At 43.6% G+C, this 25,216-nt stretch overlaps 1 protein-coding gene across 7 annotated transcripts in view; it reads left to right on the top strand.

The window, feature by feature from the left end:
- dachd (dachshund d) overlaps window positions 1-19,689 on the top strand; it is a 95,837-nt gene extending 76,148 nt beyond the window's left edge. For 4 of the 7 annotated variants that reach the window (XM_054615145.1, XM_054615144.1, XM_054615142.1 and 1 more), the window contains exons 7-11: window positions 9,258-9,403; window positions 11,724-11,871; window positions 12,552-12,710; window positions 13,726-13,794; window positions 17,867-19,689. In XM_054615145.1, the coding sequence (XP_054471120.1) occupies window positions 9,258-9,403; window positions 11,724-11,871; window positions 12,552-12,710; window positions 13,726-13,794; window positions 17,867-17,904 (560 nt within the window). In that variant the 3' untranslated portion in view covers window positions 17,905-19,689. The remainder of the gene's footprint in view (window positions 1-9,257; window positions 9,404-11,723; window positions 11,872-12,551; window positions 12,711-13,725; window positions 13,795-17,866) is intronic. The other 3 variants (XM_054615146.1, XM_054615143.1, XM_054615141.1) reach the window with 1 other exon arrangement.
- Window positions 19,690-25,216: the final 5,527 nt, after the last annotated feature.

The raw sequence follows: 25,216 nt of genomic DNA, 5'->3' as shown, positions 1-25,216 counted from the left end.
GCTTTTAGGGACGTTGAAAAGAGAGAGGTTCTTTTTAATCTTTGAAATGCCTCAAAAGTGACAGAATGCTCTCTCCTGCCAAGACGCGAGCCTCGGATGGGGAGATAAATATGCTGTGGTCAGCTAAGTGTATCTAGTGAGCAGAGAGGCAAATTTAATAATGCATTATCATTCACTGGCGAAGGTGAAATCTCCCTGTCCATCAGGAGGCTGAGGCCTGTTTCATGTTACCCTTCGCTGCAAATGAACAAGTGCTTTACTCAGCCATACCAGAGATGCACAGTAGGCACCGGTGCTCCACTATGTATGTGTGGACCGTCAGGAGATGCAGGTCTGCAATCAAAGCAATCATCTCTCACGGTCTCCACTGGAGACATTAATGATCACGGCCTTTACTCCTGATAAAAACTATTTTGAACAATAACCTTCTTTTTGTTGTTGTTGTTGTTCTTCTTCTTCTTCTCCGTGAAAAGCACAAGGTGCGTTTTACATATCCGAGCATCTGCTATTATGCAGATTACAGGAACACATTTACCCGGATGCCCTTGGACAACGGCGTTAAACAATTATGAAGATTATGTACAATGCGCGGGGAAAAAAACAAAATTTGCGATTCAAAACGATTCGCACCTGAGCGGCGGGCAACTGTTGCAGACAGATAAGGTTGACCCTGAATATGTATTTCTGTACTTTTGGAGACATTTCCGTGGGGTTTGTTTGTATAATTTTAATATTTACATGTAAACAGTAATTAAGTGGCGCCGCCGACATGCTGCCAGGGCCGAGCTCTGCCAAGGCAAACACCGGGCCCTAGCAGTTCGCCACAGTCCATCATGTTTACAGACTTGCAGAGCCGAGTGCTGTTTGTGTGCTCCTCCTCGGCAAAGCCCATAAAACACGACCAATTGCGCTCCGCGCGCCGGAAAAACACAGTCGCTCTTATCGCCTGGCAGTTCTGCTCACCGACTTGAGGACATTGTGAGTCAAACCTTTAAATTTTCACTCCGCGATAATTACGCCGCTATACTTGAGCTTTTATATCCTTTCACTGAGAGAGTAAATCATTCCTAATAAAGAGAGGAAGAATAGGGGGCGGAGGGAGAAGTGCTCGAGGACTAATTCTCCCCGCTCCCTCCCTCATCTGCTCTCTATTCTGCTTCCTTTTTTTTTTTGAAAGCCTCTCTCCGAGTATTCCAGTCACCTTGACTTTGCAGCTGCAGCCTTACAGCGTGTTGCTTATCCCGCCTAACCCCGGCCTGTCAATTAGGTGTTTAAAAATTAATCTCTTTAACTGGAAATACCATGACAGCTTTCTTTCCGTTCTGTAAATGAAGTGTTATTAATTCACGCGGTGCTTGAGCCAGTGTTATGAATAATGTTATCAAAACAGATTTCCGCACGTTTAACACGTTGCTCCTATTAAAACCCCTTAAGTATTTTTATAACTGTGAAACCAGGGCTACTAATGGATTTGCATCCTTTTTTTTCCGTTGAGCTAGGCCGTTGCCGTTAAAGTTTACACTCCCCCCCCACCCCCGGTTCCTCTTTTTGTTCTTCGGTCATCATTTAAAGCTAGGGTGGGTATTAATTAATTAATTTCTTTACTGTAATATTTGGCAAAACTGTCCTAATAGCCAGTCAGCTATATGTAGGTGAAGTGCTCTGAGAATATCTGCTCATAACTTTGCTCTCCCCTGCCTCTGTGGGCCGCACCCAAAAATTGCCACCGCTCATGTACACTTTGACCAATCAGAGCGAGGCTCCGATTCTCCGTTCTTATTGGCTGTGGGACTGTCCGGTCACCTTGGCAACGACGTTGGTGCGTCCCTGCGTGTTTCGTCTTCCTATCAATGTAACTGAATTCACATGAACGCGCATAACTGACGTTCGGTGGGAGGAGCTACAGCAGGTAGCGTGGCAGGGAGAGGCCAGAGAGCACGCGACGGAATCTCAACGGCTGTTTTCGCCCACCCTAGCTTTAAAAGCAGCTCAGCACATCCAGTCTGGATTAGCGCCAGCCGTCGTAGACGCCCGTGCAGCGGCGACGGAGCAGCGTAGCCTCTCTCCCTGTAGGATTGCAATGCCAGGCAATGACACCAATGTGTCTCCCTGTCTCTCCCCCCCCTCCCTCCCCTCCCTTCCCAGCTCTGATCTAGCAGCAGGCTATCTGGCCAACCACACCAAGCTAATGCTTGCTCCATTAAAACCCGGTGATTACGGGGGGATTTCCTCTCTGTTTGTTTGTTTGAATGCTTAATTATCAATATGTAATTGGCGTGTGTGTTGCGACGTCGGGGCGCACATTCGGCGGCGTATTCTACCGGAATGCACGTTGCTATCGGGTGCAAACAGGACTCCCCAGTCACTGTCTAAAGTTAAGCTGCATGCGAAGTTGCTCTAATGAATTAATAAATGCCAAACAAAGAAGAACTAAACAAAGAGTGGGGGGGGGGGGATAAATGGCTTGATGATTAGTGGGTCAGAGAGATTAGTGGGGTGTACAGTACAAATGATCCCTCCCTTCTGAAACAGGAATGATTCAGGCAAAATACCCGATCAATAGTCAAGGCCAATTTAATCTCTGGGATTCTTCTGTCAATAGACGGACCCGGTCAACGGAGGTCAATACGCAAAGACAATCTAAACACCTTCAAAGTGCCTCGCTATAATGTCCTTCCCCGGGTGTTATCCTCTCGACAGTTTGGGCTCAATAGGTGAATTAAAGAAATCTATTCAAGTCTGGCTGTCGTTTTCTTCTCTGAGCCACAAGTTTATTTTTGGTCCTCCCCACCCTGAGCCTCCACCGGTTTAACTAAAAACACTAAGGACGTGGATTTGATCCCTAACCTTTAATGGCCTCGCCCCGTTCTGTTTCCAGCCGTCTAACCGCGGCCGTCTCTACTACAAAACGCCGTTTCGTCTCCACTACTGTTTCTCTTTAAGAGCTCATTTGGAGGTGCGCGCTGGCAGAAACAAAAGTCCTGTATGCTTTTATGCAGTCATCACAGTCAGCCAAGCCCGTAATCCTCAGAGGTCCGATAATGACATAGCCCCCTGCATTTATTACATGCAGGAGAGGAGAGAGGGAAAACGCTGACTTTGAACAAATGAACACTCTGACCTTTATGCAATAAATATGACATGGGCCGCATAAAAAGACAAGATATCTTCCTCCTGAATGGAAGTCAACACGGATTCTGCTCCCTTGCCTCTTGCTCTCTCTGTTTCCATTTCTCTCTCTCTCTCTCTCTCTCTCTCTCTTTCTTGCTGTTTTTTTCCTCTCCCTCTTTTTTCAGCTAACAGTTAAACAAATGATGCAATCGATTTTAATTGTATGTGCGGTAATAGTGTGATCTATGCTCCGAAAGCACAATGTGCAGTTGATAATTCTCTCCACTGTGGGTTGCGTTACACATCATGTACACTGTAGAATATCATGGTACAATCATCTGTCAGTATCCTGATCTCCATGCATGATTAGATTTTCGAATTTAATCATTAGCGGGTGTTTTCCCAGCAATGAAAGCACTTAAAAAAAAGAAATATATTCTTGATATCCCACACCAGTAAAAGGAAACTTTTAAAAGAGAGAATCAACCTTTAACTGTGTCTTTTGTAATCTCGCCGTGATCCCAATTGAGCATTGCGATTGTCTTCTTTTGTCACCCCGGAACCGCCTCGCTGACAGTAAAGGATTTATGGTTATTTCCTCCGAGCAGCCTGTCCATCTGTGGCTCTATCTTCACGTGGCCTTGAGAATACGATTCAATTTATTAAGGCAAAGCAATGGACTCATTACTTTAAAAAGGTGGCAAGAGAGGGAAGGAGCGAGAGGGAGAAGTGACACACCGAATTGGTTATTAATGGGAAAAGGCACAGCCACAGGGCAGTTGAGATTTAATGATATCCTACAAGAAAATATGAGGGTGTCACTCTCCAAAAAGTCATGCTAAATGTCAACATTTTAAGGTCCCGGTGCTAATTTTATGCCTGTGCACAGTAATGTTTTGGAGAGCATTTAGGAAACACGGCCCAGTGGCCAGCCTGATTATCCCGCTCACCTTCTCTCCTCTCTCCAAATGGGTTTGTGCAGCAAGCGATTTCATCTCTAAGTGAAGGGAACATTAAGGGAGGGGAGAAGGAGAGGGCGATAGAGGGGAGGAAAAACACGCGGTTTGATTTTCACGCTGTGATAAGAGAGTGGGAGCCAAATGTTACCTGTTAATCTAGCCCAAACCGACCAGGGCTCTTGACTTTGTCCCCCAGCAGGGATGGGGCAAACACTCATTTTCCTCTCTCCGTGATGAAAAGGAAATTAGCTTAAATGTGATGAGGGCACATTAGTGTGTGTGCTGTGAATGTGTGTAATGAGTGTGTGTGTGTGTGTGTGTGTGTGTGTGTGTGTGTGTGTGTGTGTGTGTGTGTGTGTGTGTGTGTGTGTGTGTGTGTGTGTGTGTGTGTGTGTGTGTGTGTGTGTGTGTGTGTCATTGTGAGGGTTTTTGTTTGCATACATCTTTCTCTTTTTTCACCATGTACATACACACACATGCACAGCATATGCAAGTAATGGTCATTCTAAGGGAATTTGTCTTGTATGGATTCATCGCACACGTTCTCTCAGTCCTGCAAGTTCTTTAAAGGGACAGTACACTTCAAAATCCAAAGAAACATGTCTTTCTTCGTACCCATAGTGCTATTTATCGGTCTAGATTGTTTGGTGTGAGTGGTCTAATGTTGGAGATATAGTCTGTAGAGATGTCTGCATTCTCTCCAAAATAGTCAGACTACACTGTACTAGGCTTGTGGTGCTAAAAAGCTCCAAAGAAAAACATTTGAACATACTGCAGAATGAAGCGTGGTTCATCTGTACTCCGACCCTGAGCAAGCTAACGTTGCAACTCAGCCAAGGAGGACGCCATTAATGTTTATATCTCCCGCTGTTACCATTGCAAGTCTTTTGTCCTTCTGCACGGTGATACAGTTGAGGGGTGTAGAATAATTGTCTTTATTGATACTGCTCACTACAAGCTGTATGGATCATCGTGGGTAACCAGGTCAGGATTTTTGGAAAGAGACATTGCTGTTGAGCGCTTTGAACACCACAGGCCAAGAGCCACACAGTCCCATTATATTTGAGATAAGACGGACATGTCTTATCTACGATGTCTCCAACACTTGGCAACTCACACCAAAGCTAGATTGATGAATAGCACTACAGGTAAGGGGAACAATATGTATTTTTTGAATTTGGGGTTAACTGTCCCTTTAAGAGAAGTGCATGTCGTAGTTCAATTATGAAATATTTAATTTAATTTTGGATCACATTTGGTTATCTGCTTACAATTTAAAAGACAATAATAGACATTAAAACAATATCTACATCTATTCAAATAAGCTTATGACATACTGTAAGAGCTCTTGCTTCAAACTATCACGCAGTTAAAGCTGAATGTATTTTGCCTGAACACCCCCTTCACAATGCAGACATCACTCGCAAGATAAACTGCGCTCATGTTTTTTTAAAGTGGCTACTTGTTTAGCCCATCCCTGCATGTGTTCTAGAAAACAAGATATTTCCCTTGACAAGAAATTTCCAAATCCAGCGCGTTAAGTGCAGGCGGAATATAATGCTGCGCCAGCTAGCTAATGGCCATCCGAGAGGTCATAACTACTCCATTTGAAGGAGGCCGGTTCCTCGGCAGCCCCGTGGCAGGTCAAATCAAATGTAATTGTGCAGTGAGAAGCAGCGCCTTGCTTTGTGTTGGCTCTCCTGACAACCTCCAGGTTTAGCATTCAGTTCCTCCTGCTGGGAGGAACACCGGTTTGCAAGGACAAAGGCTTCACCTGTCAATATATCACACTGACTGGCCGGCCAAATGTACCTCTGCTCTCCCTCTCTCACTCTCTCTCTCTCTCCCTCTCTCTCTCTGTTTCTCTCTCTCCCGCCTATCTCTCTTCCTCTCTGTCAGTCTCTCATTCTCTGCACACCCATTCTATTCCAGCCTCCTCTTCCTCAGCCTCACCTATCCATCCATCCATCCATCTTCTGTCTCCAACCATCTATCTCCTCCTTTTCCCTGTGTCCCTCTCTCCTCCTCCTCCTCCTCCTCCTCTCTCTCTTTGTGTGTCTTTCCGTACCTTCCTCTCCTCCCGCTGCCTTCCGTGTGAGGACTCAGCTGAAATGTCCTGAGGGACCCAGTTTCAAACACAGGAACCAGAAACATATGGCACATTTTCAACTCCCAAGGTCAATTACAGCTATTTATCCAGAGATTGCAGCTAAATTTCCCAAGGTTTCTTCTAGATTTACCACAGATTGCAGTGTGTGTGTCTGTCACATTTTAAATCAGGCCAGTTTCCTTCTGCTTCTCGCTCTCTCTGCTCCCCGCGACTCTCCTATCAAATATTTCAAAGGCTTTCAAGTGGGTTTTTAGACATGTTTTATCTCCGGTTATCATGTGCCCCATCTTTTTCTTTTTTTTCTTTTGCCTCAGCTTTGCTCGGTCCAAGTGCCCTGCCTGCAAACACAAATCTAATAACATGTAAATTGGAGATAAGCCCAGATCCCTCCAAGTGATATTTTTTTACATTCATAGTTTGTCAAGTCAATTCCTGGGCCCCTGTTTTAGCAGCACAACACATGAGGAGTGAGAAAATTAACTGGATAGGTGATTCATCATTGCTAGCACACTGTCAAGGACTCCCTCTGCAGCTATTCAGAGCAGGGTGGAGGAGGAGGACGGAGGGAGGGAGAGAGGAGGGAGGTGGGGCGTTGTTTTAAATTATGGCATTTCATTCAGAATGCATTGTATTTACAGCGTCCCATTTTTATTTGTGGCTCCTATTATCCGCCGAAACAGTTGTGCATGAAATGTTATTTGTGACAGGGGTGACCTGCGAGTGTTTTTCCACGCAGTATTTCATAGTCGGTGGGGTGGGGGGGTGGGGGGGGGGCTGTAACTGTACCTTTACCGTACGGTTGAGCACAAGAGGCTGTCACAGCTGCTGTTGGCAGCCTTGCTAGTGGAGAAATATCACCTGGAAACAGAGCACTCCATTCCGCCCGGCCCCCATCACTCCAACGCCTGTCGCTGTAATTAAGTTGAAGTCAATGATTCCGGAGCAATGGTGAGAAATAAACATGCAAACACATGCCAGCATTCGCAGCCAGGCACAGAGGAAAAAAAGAAAATAAGAAGGATGGGGGGGGGGGGGTTCAGAAACCACAGATCTAGATCGTGTTCCGCTGGAATTTACATCTGAGTTTCATTAAGCCCGTTTTGATTATATTGATTAAATTAGTCACTTATTAGCTTCCCATTTCCTTTTTTCTTTTTTTTTTAAACGCCTGTGTTTATGCATAGCTCCTGGTGGAAATGTTATCTGACAAGTGGGTGCTGTACTGTAGTCGGAGTCTGTCGAACAAAACACGCTGTTTGCTCTTTTTTTTTTTCAGAGCATGACAGGTTGTTTCCCCCGCAACAAAGCCATCAAATATTCTGTGTGATCCGACATTGTGTTGGAGGGGAGGCCTGCTGAGTGGGAAGCCTGAGTTTGTTAAAGCAATGATTTATGATTAATGCCAACACTAAATAAGGGACAAAGTGCCTACAGTACAAATCAATTACAAAGCTACAACAGCAGACCTTTCCCCGAGGTCTACTAACGTCTCTAGTTGTTATGGTGATTTTATTGGAGGTGGGTGATGCATGCATATAATGCACGCAATACATCTATATCAACCTGAGCTGGAGCCAACTGTAATGCTGTTGATCTTTGATTAGCTATTTCATTGAGATAAAATGGGACTTTCATGTCGTGCCACTGTGTAAAGGAGAGTGTGCGATACGTTTCCACCCAGACGCCCACCTCCAAACGCAGGCGGGCCTGCGCCAAACAAAAACAAATTAGCACAGGAGTGGCTTCTTAAAAGTAGGCGATTCATTATTTTTATGAAGTCAAATTATAAACAAATTTTAATCCATTAGGCAACCATCCATTCTAATTAATCAACAGCAGTGAACTCCATCTGAAGAAATAAAAAGGAGAAAGGTTGTTTACTCTCTCCACGGACCAGCGGTGCATATTTCACCGTCTTCCCCTTTCGGAGAGAAAAAAAAAATCGTTCTTCAAATTACAAACCTAAACTGTGAATCTTAACACTCGACTTTTGGCGCGGAGATGTTTCCAGGGCATTTGCAGATGCTCGAAATAATCTCCAATGTTTTTGCTCAATCTGCTCTGAGGATGGGTGAAATAAATACTTTAAACTAATTAATGTAAGACCAGCTGTTCCCAGCACTTGGCGAGCGTTGGTGAATATTGATGGGAGGGAGAGGCAGGGGCTGTTTCGGCTCCACTCCGCTGTTTGTACAGCAGATTCCGCCTGCCACACAAACAGATATGAATACTGGATGAGAGCAGAGAGGTGCTGTGCACGAGGCAGCCAGGGTTCCACATTACAAATAAAACTTTGTCCCCCCCTACCCTTTTCATCAAATTAACAATTAAACAGCTGATGGCGCAGACTTCCTGCTGAGACCTTTTCTTTTTTTTTAGACTGGATGTGTTAAATAAACCAGCTCTCTGCAAGATGGTAGCACTTACAAAAATTGTTGGCTTAATAAAAGCTCACTGGACAAAAAAAAAACATGTGTCAGACATACTGTTTTAGTTTGACCAGGCTGTATCTGTGTCTGCCGATTCGCCTCCCGCCTCCTCTCCCTCCCTGCTCGGCTCCTCTCTCCTCCTCTGAGGACTGGTGGAGAGAGGCTGGACGGCAGATGGCAGGGCCCTACCCCTCTCCGCCGGTGATGAATGGAGGATGATGTCATCTTAGGTTTGACAGGCACCCGTGCGTGCATACACAAAAGGAAGCCCGGAGCCCTCTGGGGTTCGAAGCGCGGGCCTGCTTCTGATTTCGGAGTCTGCATGACATCTCTTAAATGGGGGAAGCTGGATTTATGTCCCGGTAGATTGTTTAACCCCACTCTTGAGAAGAAGCAATACAAAGGAGTCTCTGAGGGCCCAGTCAGTCCACTTTATTTTTCTGAGAGGAGGGGAAAGCTGGGATTGGCTGCTGGAGATCAATAATCTGGCCAGTCACCCCTACTGGCTCAATTCAAGTCAGGGTCAATATGTGTCAGCATCGCCAAAAACTAATCGCATATTCTACCACTTAGTTGTTTTTTTAGGTTTCATGAACAGTATTCTATGAATGATCAATCAATTTCCAATGTAATTGTGTTTCTTTGCAGAGGACAACTCAATGTGCACCCCAACAGCAAGAGATAGCTACGAGAGGTTGTCATTGGCTGGACAGGCTCTGCCTCCCGGCTTCCCCTCACCATTTCTCTTCCCAGATGGCTTGTCGTCAATAGAGACTCTCCTCACCAACATACAGGTAAAGTAGGCCAGTTAACACATGTTGATGCAACTTTAGGAGCAGAAAGTTCAGCATCTTCTGATGGTTTACGCAGCAAAAGATCTCTGCACTGTACCTTTAACCTGATTAAGCCAGGCCTACCTTTGGGCTGCCTCAAGGAAGCGTAGAAAAATCCTAAACATTGATTGTTTCAAGCTGCTATGTGCAATATGTTCATGTGGTTTGGACAAATTTTTTGCTAAATAACAAGGACTCGATGTGTCTGTCACAGTGTCTTTGCTTTAACTGCCACCTGGGGGCGCCAAAGTGGAACATTAGATTCTACAAGTAGTAACATATATTGCCGCTATTACTTAAACTCGAGACTGTCTTCTCCAGAAAGAAATGACGGCTTTGGATTTTCGTTCAAACAGCTTAAAAGATGTTTACAATCTGCAGGAAGTAGTGCAACTTTGGTTGCATAATGAGACATATATGAGTTGTCCCGTCTCCTTCTAACAGAGAACATTGCTTTTCTTCAACCATAATGGCAAACTTGCCATTAACCTAACTATCACCACAATCATTTCCTAACATTAACTGTTCCTCTCCTTTGATATCTTAACTCAAGGTCCAATAACTAGTTTATTACAAAGTGTTATACCACTGTTGTCCCTGATAATTAGCTCGAACCCCCCACCCCCCAGTCAGAAAGATGAATGTATTTGCCTTCTGTTTGAGTGTAATGATGTGTGCACACTGCTGCCCTTCTCATTGCACTTGTACCGTTGGCATCAAGAGTCCTGCCTCTCCTTTGGCTCTGCGTGGTAATTAGAAAGCCACGAGTAAAACCGTCACGAGCTCCCAACACTCCGCCAAGTCATCTTTGATAATGATCCGCGCTGGATATTTATATACAAATCAACAAAATGAAACCAAGCAGAAAATTAAGATAAAGCAACCTAGAATAAATTGGGGTCAGAAGAATCAACAATTAGTAAGATATAGCCCAGTGCATTTGATATAATTGCGTGTGGACAGGGAGCAATTGTGAGGAAAATGGCGGCGGCATACTGTACAGCTTCTGCTAAGAGAACCCAGTGTGATTCCCCTCCAGGACTGTCAGGAGTGTATTTGGAAAGGCGGTAATGTAATTGATACATGATAGGATACTTGTCATTCATATTATTCATTCACGCTGTGCCGTGTGAGGAGCTTGAAAATATGCCACGGAGACTTAGTTCTGTATATCGGTTCTAATCCAGTAACAGCTGTCAGCTTGTGTGGTTAAAAGGGAGGAGAAGCACAGAAAGAAACATAAAGAGTCCGTGTGAAGAGTAAAGATGCTGACCCTTGCCGGTAAAGCTCTTAGCCTCTACTTAGCAGACTGTAGCTTTGACCAGGAGGTGAGCTCCATCACAACCTTTAGTGCGGCGGCGTTTCCTCCTTCTCTCCAAGGTTTTCTCCTCCGACCGGCGCTGTAGCGAGAGCCTCCGCAACGCCAGAGGGCGTACAGACAAAATGAACGGTGAAAAATCATAAAGACAATGAGTGTAACCCGTAGATATGTCCATAGACTGGAGGTATAACGGGCAAAAAGCTGAACCAACCTCCACAATCCCGAGGAGGGATTGTAATGATCTGTAAACTCATATCTCATATTCATGGACTAGTTTATCGCCTTTTTACAATCCATGTTAAGAAACAAGTTAAGTGTTATACGCATTATAAATAAACAACTGTTGAATATCCTGGAAACAATTGGATTTGCCTGCAAAATATTTACTCATATTTAGATTTTTAAGACCTCCTGTTTCTAAAACATTTAAAAGCGAATCGTCCTTCTTTGTATAATCCAAGATATGTAAATAGTTATTTTATCAGTGAACTATTCGCACGCAGCAAGTTAAGAAAGAGTTGCACGACCAAGCGCCAATAAAGTCATTTTCTGGCGTGCACAGGTCTCGAGACGGCTTCACTAGGGCGAGTAAAAACTATTCTTAAGACATCGTCTCTCAGGTTCGGTTCTATCCACACTCTCATGTCAACGCTTTGAGACAAAAGGGGTTAGGCAGTCCCAGCACGTTCTATTCACCTTTTGTTATTTGAAATACGAATAATTATTACAAGAACTCTGGTACTAGATCTTGTGTGATTAAGACATCTTCCCGGATATAAAGAACCAGCAGCAGTCAGTTTTGGGCCCTGGTGTCCTGCTTCAACACTGTTGGCGACTCAAAGAACCGACGTTACACACTTCCAGTGTGGTTTGCTGTCACCTCATCCTCTTTAATAGCCGACATCACTCTTTACATCTCTGTGTGTTCATATATATATATGTGTGTGTGTGTGTGTGCAGGGCCTGCTCAAAGTGGCTATCGACAACGCACGCGCTCAGGAGAAGCAGGTGCAGCTGGAGAAGACGGAGCTGAAGATGGAGCTGTTTAGAGAGAGGGAGCTCAGGGAGACTATGGAGAAGCAGCTCGCCATGGAGCAGAAGAACAGAGGTACTGGATCCTCCCCTGTCGAACTAGCGTGTGTGTGCCTGTGTGTGTGTGGGCATGCATAAATGTGTGTGTTTTTCGCAGCAATCCAGACTGAAGCAGGCCTGCGCTCCTGTAGATGCGTTAGCTCCTGGATGTACATACACAGCTACGCATGTATGTTTAATGTCTCCTTAACTGCGACGGCGACATGCGCGGCTGCGTTTCTCCGGTTAAACACACACACACACACACACACACACACACACACACACACACACACACACACACACACACACACACACACACACACACACACACACACAGCGATCTGCTTAGTGCTCTCAGTCAGTTGACATAATTGGTAATACACATTAAGTTAGAGAAATTCACTCTCGGTCTCATGTTAAATGCATAGGCTTCATATGCTAACTGTGTCGTTTATGTTTAATGAGAGAAATTCATGAAAAATATCCCAATAAATGTTTCAATTTGCTCGATTCCCTCCAGCGGTTTGTAAAGCCGCAGTCAGTGTTGTCTTTCATTAAAGAGGATCTTTATATATTATGAAATATTTAGGTTTAATTGATTTCCCCGTTTCTATTATAGTGCGCTAGATTTTACCAAATTAGCTTATTATCATATCTTTTTTTCGCCAGCTAGAACGCAACAGCCGCAATAATCCCATTCTTTCCCCGCCACAGCAATCGTTCAGAAGCGTCTGAAGAAGGAGAAGAAGGCCAAGAGGAAACTCCAAGAGGCCCTGGAGTACGAGTCCAAGAGGAGAGAGCAGGTGGAGCAGACTCTGAAGCAGCCCTCGCCCTCCGACAGCATGCGCTCCCTCAACGGTCAGACGCTCCGCAGTGAGACACTCTTGCTATACATTTCACTTCTCACACATCTGGTGGGGTTTCTAGTGGGACAAACGGGAGGGGGGGCAAATGTGTCTGTTCGAAACGTGATTTTGTCAAGAGATTAATAGTTTATTTTATAGCAATGTTAATAAGATAAGTACCACTATCTTATCATAAGAGATAAATGCTGTTTTCCCCAAGATGTGAATAGTGTTTGCTTTCCTTTCCTTTTTCACACGTCTCGTTTTGTCCAACCAGCAGTCCAAAACTTAAAGATGTTTAATTTACAATGATATAGAAGGACTGGAATGTTTGCTTGGTAAAAAAGGCTGAAGTCATTGGTTGATTATTGAAAAAGTTGCAGATGAATCAGTGCTAAATGTTGTGATGCTAACTTAGAGGATGTTGGAATCCTTGGTAGAGGTGTAAAGTAACTAACCACACACATATTTAAGCACTTCATGCACCGCATCGTTCATTACTTTTAGCTGGTCCGTTAGCAGAGTTTAGGTTTTGCATACAAAACACGCTGAGCTCATGAAATATGATTTACTGTCAGCGTGTCAGACAATTTCATGATAATACCTCAAATCTTTTTTAATGCATCAAATCAGTCGTCTACTGGCCACCAGCAGTACACAGGACGGGGTTATAAAACCAGATACAAAATCAAAAATATGACAATGAATATTTAATACGAGGACAATTCCACCTTTGACACTTTAGTAGATTTTACCTCCAACTCTTCTGCGCTTTTATTTCAGCAAACGTTTGAATCCGCAGTCACACTTTTAATGGATACTTATTCCAAAGTGTTGAGTCAAGGATTTGAGTATGTTTTTTATTTATTTTTCACCCACTTATAAAACTAAACACAGTCCGTCTAATAACACGCACACTACAGATACAGCTAACAAAAAAAAGCTCCGGCGTTGCTTTTCAATGAGCGATGCTGTGAGCCCGGCGCTGTGATAGGTGGGTGTCGGGAGGATGTTTAACGGCGGTGATCCCTCTCTTCTCTCAGACTCTCTGACCCCTGAGATGGAGAGTGACCGCAGCAGTGGAAGAACAGATGCTGAAAGGACAATACAAGGTACAGGGGCTCAGATGAGACAATAAATCTCTCTCTTTCTCTGGCTCTCTCTCTTGCTCTCTTTCTCTCTGCTCCCCCCCTCTCTCTCTCTTCGTCTCTCTCTACCTCTCACACACACACACACACACACACACACACAATGGCTTCAGTTTATGAACATTAGTGTTACTGTGCCTGCTGTTCAGGCATACAGCTCACCATCTGGGCCGCAGCACTAGGTCAAGATCATTGGTTTTTCTGTAGGAATAATATTGCTCTTTTGCTCGACTTTTAGCGGCTGGGATGCTTTTCAGAAACGGATGTTTGTTAGAAGACAGATAAAAGACGAAACGGAGAAACAGCTAAGCATGAACGTCGCGGAGAAAGAGCGAAAGAAGTGTTTTGTTTACAGCTCAGGAAGCATTAATGAGTCATAAAACCACAAAAAAAAGGAGCGGAATCTCCCCTTTGATAGCAATAAACGGGGCAAATCAATCCATTTTATGAATAAGCCTTGTACATTTTTAATGGTTTGTTTGTTTGTTAGCCTTGGGGGTGCAGTATGTGTTTGGGGAAGGGCGCTCCGGCGATAACCTCCGCGGGCCGCCTGCTATCTGTGTTTACCCAGATACAAGACACCTTGCAGAGGTTGAATGTCCTCATTATCACTCCGACGTCTCCTTTTTTAATACGCCTCGGCAGCGTCCGCTCAGAACCGCCCTTATCAGTGGGAGGGGTCCCCGATTTATCTGAAGAAGAAAAAATGCTCTGTGTAATTTGCTGTGAAAAGTGGAAAAATATTCATCTCTGCGTGCTCGAACAAGTTTGGCTCCTTTAACTCTTTAATGTTTGATTAGGCCACTTGAACTGATATTTTGTGAAAGGGCAAAAAGAAAGGCAGTGTACTAAGTGAAATGGTGACTCCTCCTTAATTAAATGTCATTCAGTCACTGCAGGGATCAGACGCAGTTTGATGTCCAAAAAAAGGAAATCCATATGTCACCATTTAAAAGATAACTTGTAGATACAGCGTTAATTATAGCCCCCTATTTCATACCAAATTTATATGATTTAAGCACTATAATTTCTTTACTCTCATATAAAGAGCTGGCCCTCTTTGTAGTGTAATTGTGTCAAATGAAATGTGTTCAAGCTTCACACTTAGTGACAGCAGCCATTGTCCTGCTTAAATTTATAAGAATGCTTGAAATGAAACACATTCTTTGGGATCCACTCCCTGTTATGAACGGTACAATGCGGCCATATCATTTAATTTTTTTTTGCAGACTCTCAATCACTCCTGATCGTCGCCTTGAAGAGTGGGATGAAGAGGGAACCTGAATAACAGGCTGCATTTTGTGTTTTTTGTTCAATTAGAGAAGCATTTGTCTGCCACCCATGTCTCCTCCGCTCCACTCCGCGAGCCTCTCTGTATAATTAACCTCGAATGGCAAAAAATGATGTTGATAAATTACACAAGCTGAAAGGGGGAGAAAAAAACAAGCCTATCACTCGCATGGAAGCCGAGAGGAATGTGTGGGTATATTCTCAACTCCAGACTCAGGGAGGGGAATGGAGGGAGAATGAAAGAGAAGGAGAGAGAGTGAGGGGAGGGGAGAGAAAAAAAATAATGAGGGCATAATTTTAGAGAACTAATTATTTCTATTTGTCTTTTGTCACACTTCTCTAATTCTGCGATATTAACACAGTCTGTGTTTATTAATTGCTTTTACAGTGTTTTGAATCGGGTCCAAGAGGGAAACGCGGCTCTTTTCACAGGCAGGCGAGCTACTGGGACCTCGTACCTCGCCAGTAACCGCCAGTAACCGCCTGGCAACGGCGCACACGCGAACAGTATCTCCTCCGGTTCCCCTCGCCACTCCCCACTCGACGTGTTCGGCAAGTTTACACGACCCCTGCGCGCAGAGATAAAGTTCTTTGTTGCAAGATTAAACATCAAAACAGTTAAAGTGAAATTAAAATTAAATGAATGAATGTCACTGAAGCAAAAAAGACTGTAATTAATGGATCCCTTAATTGTCTTCATAAAATATTTGCATGGGCATAATTTGCATAATTTACATGTATTAATTAATCTTTCAAAGGAATTTTGTGCTGAGAGAAGCCAAAAAATTCCCTTTGTTTTATTTAGCATCTAATGAAATATTTATTCTCTTTAATGAACTTTTCATCTCAATTTGAATATAGAAATGCTAAAGTTTTTCACATATTTTAATGAGACGGGCGTTTCATAAAACAACGTGTCAAGACGTCAACGATTTTTTCCCCAAGTCGCGCGTGAGTAAAGCGGATGTTTCAACATTTGCGCTAAAATGGCGCCTTGATTTGAAATACAGGATTTGAATCAGTGAGAAGAGCCTCCTCACTGATTCGCCCGTCTCTCGTGACGATTTCATCCGTTAGAATAAAAAAAACAAAAACGCCCCCTCTCGACGACGCGTTGAATGACGTCATCTGTCAGGTGATCTAATCGCCTTTCGTTCCCATTAACGCCCCGACGAAAAAAAACGCCCCAGCTGTGAAGCCAGAGAAGGCAGGTAGAGAGACTACCGAGGCGAGAGCGTGGTGTGTCGTCTGCTCTTTTTGTGAGAGGTGTGTGTGTGTGTGTGTGTGTGTGTGTGTGTGTGTGTGTGTGTGTGTGTGTGTGTGTGTGTGTGTGTGTGTGTGTGTGTGTGTGTGTGTGTGTGTGAGTTGTGTGTCCCGGGCCCACACTCGTCGCCCTGTCTGTTCCTCATGGCGCTGCATTCATGCTGTAATGACTTTTACACAGGACTCGCTGGTTGTTGCTTGAATAGAGGCAGCCATAGTGCAATGCCTCTGAGACCTACGGCAGTGCTGGGTAATTAGCCTGTGTGTTTGTGCAGCCCCCCCCCTCCTCTCTAACACACATACTGTACACACACACACACACACAACAAGCCTTTGTTGTCTCCACTCCATGCACCACAATACATAAAACACAGACTAATAAGGAGCGGACTAAATTGATAAAATGTATAGATTTTAAATGAAGCACAAGTGGTGGATTAAAAAGAAGAAAAAAGGTTATTTTTAATAATAGAAAATAACACGATGCTTTGAGCGCCAGCAGAAGTGAAGCACTTTAAACCTGTAGACCAGGTGTGTTCTCTGTGTCTCTGCAAAATAAGGGTCAAGCGTCGTCTCTTATGTCCTGCTCGGCTCGCGTCATGTCCAACAACTGGCGCCACCAAATGTCTTTGTGTGCGGTTGTCTTTTTTACCATTGAATTATTTAAGCACGCCGCTACAGAGAGGTGTGTTCCTCAAAGGCATTGCCACAGCGTTTCTCTCTCTCTCTCCCCCCCACCCCACCCCACCGGCAGAGGAAAATGTGCAGGTAATAAACGTCAAAACGTGCTCCTGAGCTGCGCCTAACAGATGCCTTTTCTCCAGCTCAGCGTCGGAGCAGCTCTGCTCGCTCGGGCGAACGCTCGAGACAAGAGACGTTGGAAAATGGACAAAGCTCGTTAGGTTGGAGGTGTCTGGAGATAACACAGCGGAGGGGAATGTCTGCCGTCTCCAATAAACACTTATTTCCTTGCAGGAAGTGTCACTTAAGAGAGCGCTTTACATCACGAGTGCAGTATTGTGTTCAAACAAGCGCATCAGTGGAGATGTCTCAAACACGTGTGGCGTACAGCTTGTGACGCCTGCAGTGTGGTTATCATAGCAGCTTCTACGGGGGCTCTTATAAAATATACATGCAACAGTGTAGTTACATTTGCACGTCCTGACTGATGCACTGTGTATCTTAAATACAAAGGCACAACTATTTTCTTTACTCCTCTACACCATCACGCATTATAATTTCTCTGAATTAAAGGACTGTACACGACATTTAATCGTACCGGTCACGGCTGCTGACTTAATCTTGCGCTGAAATCGGTTTCTGAATCCGTGGTAACGCCGCTGAAAGTGAAAGACCAGAGGGCGACATTTTTTGAAGTTAGCGTCTCAGTCTCAAACACTCACATCCCGAATAGCACATTTTGCGTCAGCAGGATATGTTAGCTGTTGGCTAATCCTTGGCTCCTGTGTGTCCTCTGTTACAGATGGAAGACTGTTCCTGAAAACCACCGTGATGTACTGATAAGGCCGCCAGGAGCTGGAGGAAATAAAACATTCAGAAAAAAAGAGGAAAAAAAAGAAAACCCATGAAGAGTCTCAAGAGCCCTTGTTCAGGCTGATTTAGTGGAGGGAAGAAGTCAAGCTGCTTGTAGGAGTTCAATGGAATCGCTGTGTGTCAACCCAAACGCTGGAGGAGCTCGGTCTGAATGTAGAGTAAGAAGTCTTTTCCTCTCACAGAGGCCAACGTGAGATAGTTTGCTAGAGCAGGTTATGAAGTAGCAGGATGGGAAAACACATTGAGCACAGTAAAAAAAAAGAAAAAAAATGTACCTGTGGTACATCGTTGGTAATAACCCCGTTAATTCACAGCACTGAAGATTTTTATACTGTATCTCAGCCAGCGAGAAATTTGACTGAAGTTTTGTTTTTTGTATCTTCAAATTGAATTTTTGAGAAGCAATGCGTGCAGATGAACCTTGTGAGAGAGAGCAAAAAAAAAAAAATGTGAATCTATCCATGTGTTCATCAAAAGAGAAGACTGATGTTTGATTTTCATGTTTTCTAAATTAGATGACAATACAATCAAGTTTCCTTTTTACCATCGTTGTACATACGAGATCTGATGATAATGATAGGAAAACTCCCTCCGTCGACCCCAGTGGAATGACGAGGTATGTGTATATAACGTTTAAGAGGTATTGTGTATGCAGTAGAGCTATTAGGCAAAACAATACCAACCATTTATATAAACCTACAGTTTTGTTTTCTTCTATTTCTGAGCCATCATTCTTTCCTATAGCTGCCATTTTGGTGAGAAAGCATGCAGGCATGTCAATGTTTGTCCTGGAATTATGATATTTAATAAATCCTATATTGTGCTGAACAAACACTAGGGTTGACTCACTCGAGCCCGGAACGATTTTTGAAAACATAATTATCAAACGTTTCACTTTCAAAGAGGAAGACTTTTGCTGTCAATAGTACTGTAATCTTTGTAACAGAGGTCATATTTCTTGGAATTTACTGTACATTGTTTTTTGTCATGAGACACACATGAAATCAGCACCTCTCAAAGCTTTTTAAAAAAAAAAAAAAAAAATTGATCCAGACTTATCATGTTCCCGTGTCAGCTCAAGAAACAATGAGTCTTGACAGAACTTTTGGAGACCGTTTGACTACATGGCTCAAATCTCTGTTGAACGTACACAAAGACACTTTTCTTTCTTAGAGTATTTCATGATATCCTGATGATATGAGAGAGAAAAAAAGAACATGCTAAGTTATAATCTCTGCGTTACTTTCCCCTAAAGACTTTTGACTTTCGGTGCTGAAACCTCCTGTGTATATTCCCTAGACATAAGCTGATGTCAGTCCTTTAACTGCAGAACAGTTCGACCTTATGTGTTACAATCAGAGGAGGAGGAGTGTCCCATGTTCACTATGTGTTGTTCCTTTTCGTTCTCAATGGAGTGTCTATAGGTCTGTTGTCACTGATAACTTATATATAGCTTCTCGAATCATCTCTTCATTGTACTTCAAAATTCAAATAAAGTTAACATGTTGATGATAAACTATGTGAGTTGACTGTGTTGCCCCCGGACGCACTTCCTGCCTACAACGCAGAGTATTTCCTGGAAGAAGAAGTCGCACTCTGATTAAACATTTCCAGATGCAGCTCGATACAGAAGACGGACAGATGTAACCGATCAAGATGATGTGATACAAATAGAACATGTGTTGGGGGGGCAGCTCTCATAAGTCTTATAACTCATTTCTATGGATGTACGGCCTATTAATAAAAAAAACACTGCAGGTGTACTGTAGAAAAATAAACAAGCATATTGTTATTTGCTTAAAAAAATGTGGTGAGAATATCTTTCCTTTTCACTGAGTGGATGAGTGTGTGTGTTTGACTTGCATGCTTGTGTGTGTTTTTTGTAGGTGTAGGCTAATGCTATGTAAACTATGCAAATGAGGGTGTGACCGAGCTCACTGTAAATTTCATGTGTACTTCTAAGTGTGTGACAGTAATTCACAATACATCACCATAGAATGACCTACAGTCCTTAAAGCGTTCATGCTGTAGGGTCATGCATAATAATAATTGCTTTATATAAGCTATGAGGGAGTTGTGATGAATTAATAAGACTGTTCTCTTAACATATTTGTCAAATAACTGTTTTGTAAATGTGACATTGTCAGGTCCTACGTTTTTCTGTTTTTAATTATAATCTGTCCTGACCGTTCTCCAGTGACATTATTTGTTTTTTACACTCTCGAATCCCAGTTGTTATCCACAGGGATCATTTCAGAACAACTGTTAACAGGTACGGCCCTTAAAACGCTTCAGAGAGTACGGAATCGACATTGAGGGACAAATTTCTCCAGTAAGCAATTCCGAGTGAAATGTGTTGACACAGCATGCAGGGCCCACTCCCCGTTCTGCATGCTTTTTTAAAGCATGGCGGTGACGCAGCCACGGAGATGAATAATTGACTGATTGCTGCATAATTCAATGCCGCATTGTGGAAATTCAAGGCCTGAAAAATTTCAAGCTTTCCTTCTTTATTCTTTTTTTATAAAATGAGGTTAAAGTTTCTATCAACCTTGAAAAGAACAATATGACGAACAATGGGCAATCAATCATGAGAGCATGCTTCCGGTTGAGTTCAGACTCCTCTCCAGACTTAAACTCACTCCGGAGTGAGAGGAACTCTGACATGACGTCCACTTTATCCATTTAATGACTCAATCGTTTTCTCTCTTCTGCTGCAGCGTGAGACTGACTCCGCTCGCTGCACTGAGCTCGTGAGACGTGGGCCGTTCACAGCTATTACTCAGATATTCTGTTTATTTCTCTATCTGAGGCCTTTTTTTTCTGCACCGGCATCTGAGAGAAGAGGCCCCGCAGCTACATGTTTCATATCACTGCACATTTTTGTAATAAATTCAATTCAGTACAAAATATGACCATGAGGCACGGAGACTTTAAATACCAAATGTGCATTAGAGCTGTGTTTTTGCTTTGGACTTCGCTGCAGTGTGAAGCGCACGCCGCCGATTGCACATTCAAAGCTGCGTGCTCTGTCTACTCGGCTTGACATGTGCTCATGAAGACATCATCCAGACGGGATTATTCCGCCTGATCCCGCCTCTTTTTTTTCATCGTTGGTCCTTCTAACATCACAATGCACATCGTTGTTTTTGTGCTCGCATGACCAGCCGGAGAAACGCGTCCATTCTGACATGTTTCTACTTGAAGCATAAGAAAAGTTACACAAGAGAAGAGAAACAATTTGTATTTATACTTCCCCGTGGTGTCAAACTGCATTGTTAACCTCCAGCGAGCTAATTCCTTTGCTCATCATCGCGACCGGGAAATGGCCATTTAGTGAAAGCAGTGATACGGCGTGTCTCTAGATAACTGAGTGGTGCCCCGAGTCTGCGGAGAGACATTAGGAAGGTGTAGGCCCGATCGTCTGAAAGACGGGACTAATGTCACCTAATCAGATAGACCATTATGTATTAGCGAAACTACAAAACAGTTTTATCTGACAAGGGCCAGGCCACATTACCTAAATTAACATTTTGCAAGCGTGAACATGGAAGACCACGGAGGCGGGGGGGGGGGACTGGGACGGCGGCCTTGCGCTTAGACATTCGGCAGTAATTATTAATTTATGATTGTCTCTGGTCTTAATGAAAATGAAAGCCAGGAAAGAGAACAGGGAGGGATAATGTGGCGTGAAATTGAGTTTCATTTGTACAGGGTCCACCTTTTAACTCTGCGCTTCTTAGGCGGAAATGGAGCCGAGCGCTTCCCCCCCTCTCTCTATCCTCTCCCTCTCTCTCTAGAGAATGTATTTTTATCATGCTTTCTCCTTCCTTTCAGTCTTTCAGTCAAAGCGTGTTCATATCCTCTCATCCTTTTGTGATGTGTGGGGGCCAACACGCCCTTTAACATCTCCATTACTCTCATAAGGCCTTTTCCAAATGACACATGGCTCTTTGTGATGCCCGATAACTATGTCAACAAGTTTCTTGAATGGAAATGTCTCGGCCCAGTGCTTCTTTAATGTCTACGAGGCAGCGCAGAAAGGTCTCAGACCAGGTTGGGGTGAGAGGGGGGCCCAAAGAAAAGGTAGAGCCAGGACCAGAAGATTACATAGAGTATGATGCCCCGCCGATGTAATACAACATGCCGACTCGTGACTGTCCAATTTAAGGCTCACACTTGTGTGATGTATTGAGGTGATGATGGTTTAACAGCAGGGATGATGGAGGTGAAGAGGGACAAATATGCAGAGATGATGGGGGTTAAAGTTTGACTCAACAATTATCCTAAATACTTTCATCCTGGCCTTTAACAGGCAGCGACTGTAGAATGTTTCAGTTTGTCTGTAAACCAATGCACAGGAACATCTGCTCAAGACTTGTTATACTTTTAATGACTGACAGAAACTTCCATACTATATATAAAATGATAATATTACATCACTTGTGTTTGTTTTTTTGTTTGTTTTTTAACGCTGTGTTGCTCTGCAATGCTCATTCATTACTTACAGCTTGCTTTGCGCACAGACTGAAATGGCTTTTTGGACACTTGGGGGCAGCAGTTGACATGGTGAACTGGTTAGTAGGCAGTTGAATACTAGCCATCCAACAGACACTGAGAAACATTAACATTGATCTAAAGTTGTTTCAACCCAATGCATTGAAATCCAATATTCCCTCTCTGTAAGCTCTGTTTTTGTTCACCACCAGCTCCTGAAGTAAATATCTGGCAATTTGGCTGCTAAATTCTATGTTTAGCAGCTAGTTGCTGACTTTACCTGTTGGTTGTTGCAGTGTTACGTACTACAGTGTTTTTCTTCTAGCTTTTTGGCTGTAAAGCTGCCTACTGTTGCTGAAGAGCTGTATGGAAACGGCAAAATTTGCTAAAACTTCCTCAATTACCAGTAAAAAAAATGTACTCCCACTTGGGGTGGTTTTAGTTTTTGTTAAAGAACGTCTTAACCCACATTACTTATCACCTGTTCTGCTGTCACCGTCCCAGATATTTCCAGAACATGTAAATGCTCGTCTTCATCTCCAGACATGAAAAAACAATGAAAAACGTACCCAATAGACACACATTTCCTGAAGACCCCTCTCCATTTTTCTCTTGTAGGGGTAACATGGTCAAGCCGATTTGTTTTGTTTCTGGTTCTACATCTTCTTGGTGGATTAACGCCATCCGTAGGCTTTAGCACCAACTTCTGACCAAAATACACTGCTTTTTTGCATTTCTCTTTTAATGAGTTTTTCGAAAGTTTGCTTAAAATTGGCTTAAAATTGAACATAAACACATCTACCAATAAGAGTGGTTGCGTGCCGTAAAACCTAAACAATGTGCAGAATGGGGTGATGGATATCAGATCCATGTTTAACATAAAAACATTGTTTATTGCCACTTTAAGTAGTTCCTACCCTCCACATACATCGTAAATAAGGAGATTCTAAACCATTCAATGTATAAAATTACCATTTGAATTATGTCATCACAGTAAATATCAATAAAGGGAGTTGATCCACAAAATGACCACACAAAAGGGTTCTTCCATATCAATAATTTACACTGCTCTCACAACAGTCTTGTTGTCATTTTTTAAATTAGCCAAAACCACAGAGCCACTTCATGTCGCGATGCATCAATACAATATTAGAATTTGAAGACGCTTCAAATCTGAAGTGGCGTCTGCAAGCTTTTCACAAAATGACTCACCACACAGGAGTATCCAAATCACCAGGGTTGGTCGTATTAACTCAATTACATTTTTACAATTGTGAGCGAGGGATGGTTAATTTAGTTTGACCCAAGAGCCCCCCCCCCACACACACACACACACACACACACACACACCCCCCCCACACTCCCCCAGACAGCAGATGGATGAGACGAGTGACCACAGGCGTGAGGGAGTGTGCGTCTGAGTGTGTGTGAGCCCTCTGGATTAGTCTTCATTTGGTGCCTCTGTCATGAGGGAGGGGAGGACTGAATACTGTGTGGCAGAGCAAAGAAAACACACAGGGTCAGCCCAACACACACAAACACAAGCGCCAGCTATTAACCTCCCCCCCCCCCCCCCCACCAGCTCATCAACTTTATTTTGCAATCTTCCCTCAGAACCATTAGAATACCCTGAAGAAATGACTTTCCAATTAAGGGGGATCTAGAAGAAGAGGTTTTTTTTCTTCTTCTTTTTTTTCTATCTCCGGCTCCTGGAGTTCTTTATTCCAATAATTTAAATTGGAATTGATTTTTCAATTTACCCGCCGACTGCTACGGACACAGAGCGCAGGGCCAAACAGAGCTACGTTCCCAGAATGTTTTGTAGTGACAGCGTGCTACATGTAAATTTGCAATGGGCTGCCTAAATAGCTATATATTTCCTCCTGTGAGAACAAACAGGCAGGAAAACAAATTAAGGCCTCGTGTGATTATAGCTTCAGGTATTTATCTCTCACTTTGTGTGTTTTTTTTGTGGAAAGGTCCCTCAGATTTCCCTCTAACAGGGAACAATTTTATTAATATTTGACAACAAACAAACATCACATTGAAGAATTGTAATCTTAGCAGTTTATAGATTTTGTGTTTATGGGATTTCATCACTCAGGCCAAACATTACTAGGACACGCCATTTTCCAGAAGCTCTCAGAGCAGGAAACAGTAGTCCGTCCCTGGCATCGGAGCCGGGGCCTCACATGTTTAAATTTGACAAACTACGCCTATGAACTCCGCAACAACAGCCGCTCCAGCTGCGTTCAAAAGAGCACTTATTGTACCTCCCGCTACACAGCGAGCGCTTTGCGGAGGCCTGCTTTCCAAAAGCCGACCAGATTCTGCCGAGCTGTTTTACAGATGCGCCCAGGAATCCGAGGCCGTTCTTCTGTGGACGGATGGTTCTGTCTTTTGCTCCTGACAGCTGCACGGGCTTGTTGTTCGCTCTCTCCTGAGTTGTTTTAATAAAGTTGTGCTGCAGGAGTAGTGAGGGAAGATTAATGGACGCGCAGGAAGTGTGGCAGTTGTGAGAGGATGCAGGACAGAGCGGGCCAGCAGCCATCTGTTCCCTCTCCTTTACAGCTCTCTTAATGGAGAAACAAACCAAACAACATGGATCTGAGCCCTGCAGACAGACGCGCACACGCACGCACGCACGCACGCACGGCTCAGTCGCACACAGCTAAACACAAACCATCACTTTATGTGACAGAGATGAGAGCCGGGCTTTTGTCGTTGTATTCCCCCCCTCCCTTGTTTGATGTGCGTGTGTGTGCGTGCACTTTTTTTTCTT

Source organism: Anoplopoma fimbria, chromosome 16 (genome assembly GCF_027596085.1).
Source record: "Anoplopoma fimbria isolate UVic2021 breed Golden Eagle Sablefish chromosome 16, Afim_UVic_2022, whole genome shotgun sequence".
Classification (NCBI taxonomy): domain Eukaryota; kingdom Metazoa; phylum Chordata; class Actinopteri; order Perciformes; family Anoplopomatidae; genus Anoplopoma; species Anoplopoma fimbria.
Note: the sequence above shows the minus strand (reverse complement) of the source record. Positions and strands in the feature narration are given on the sequence as shown.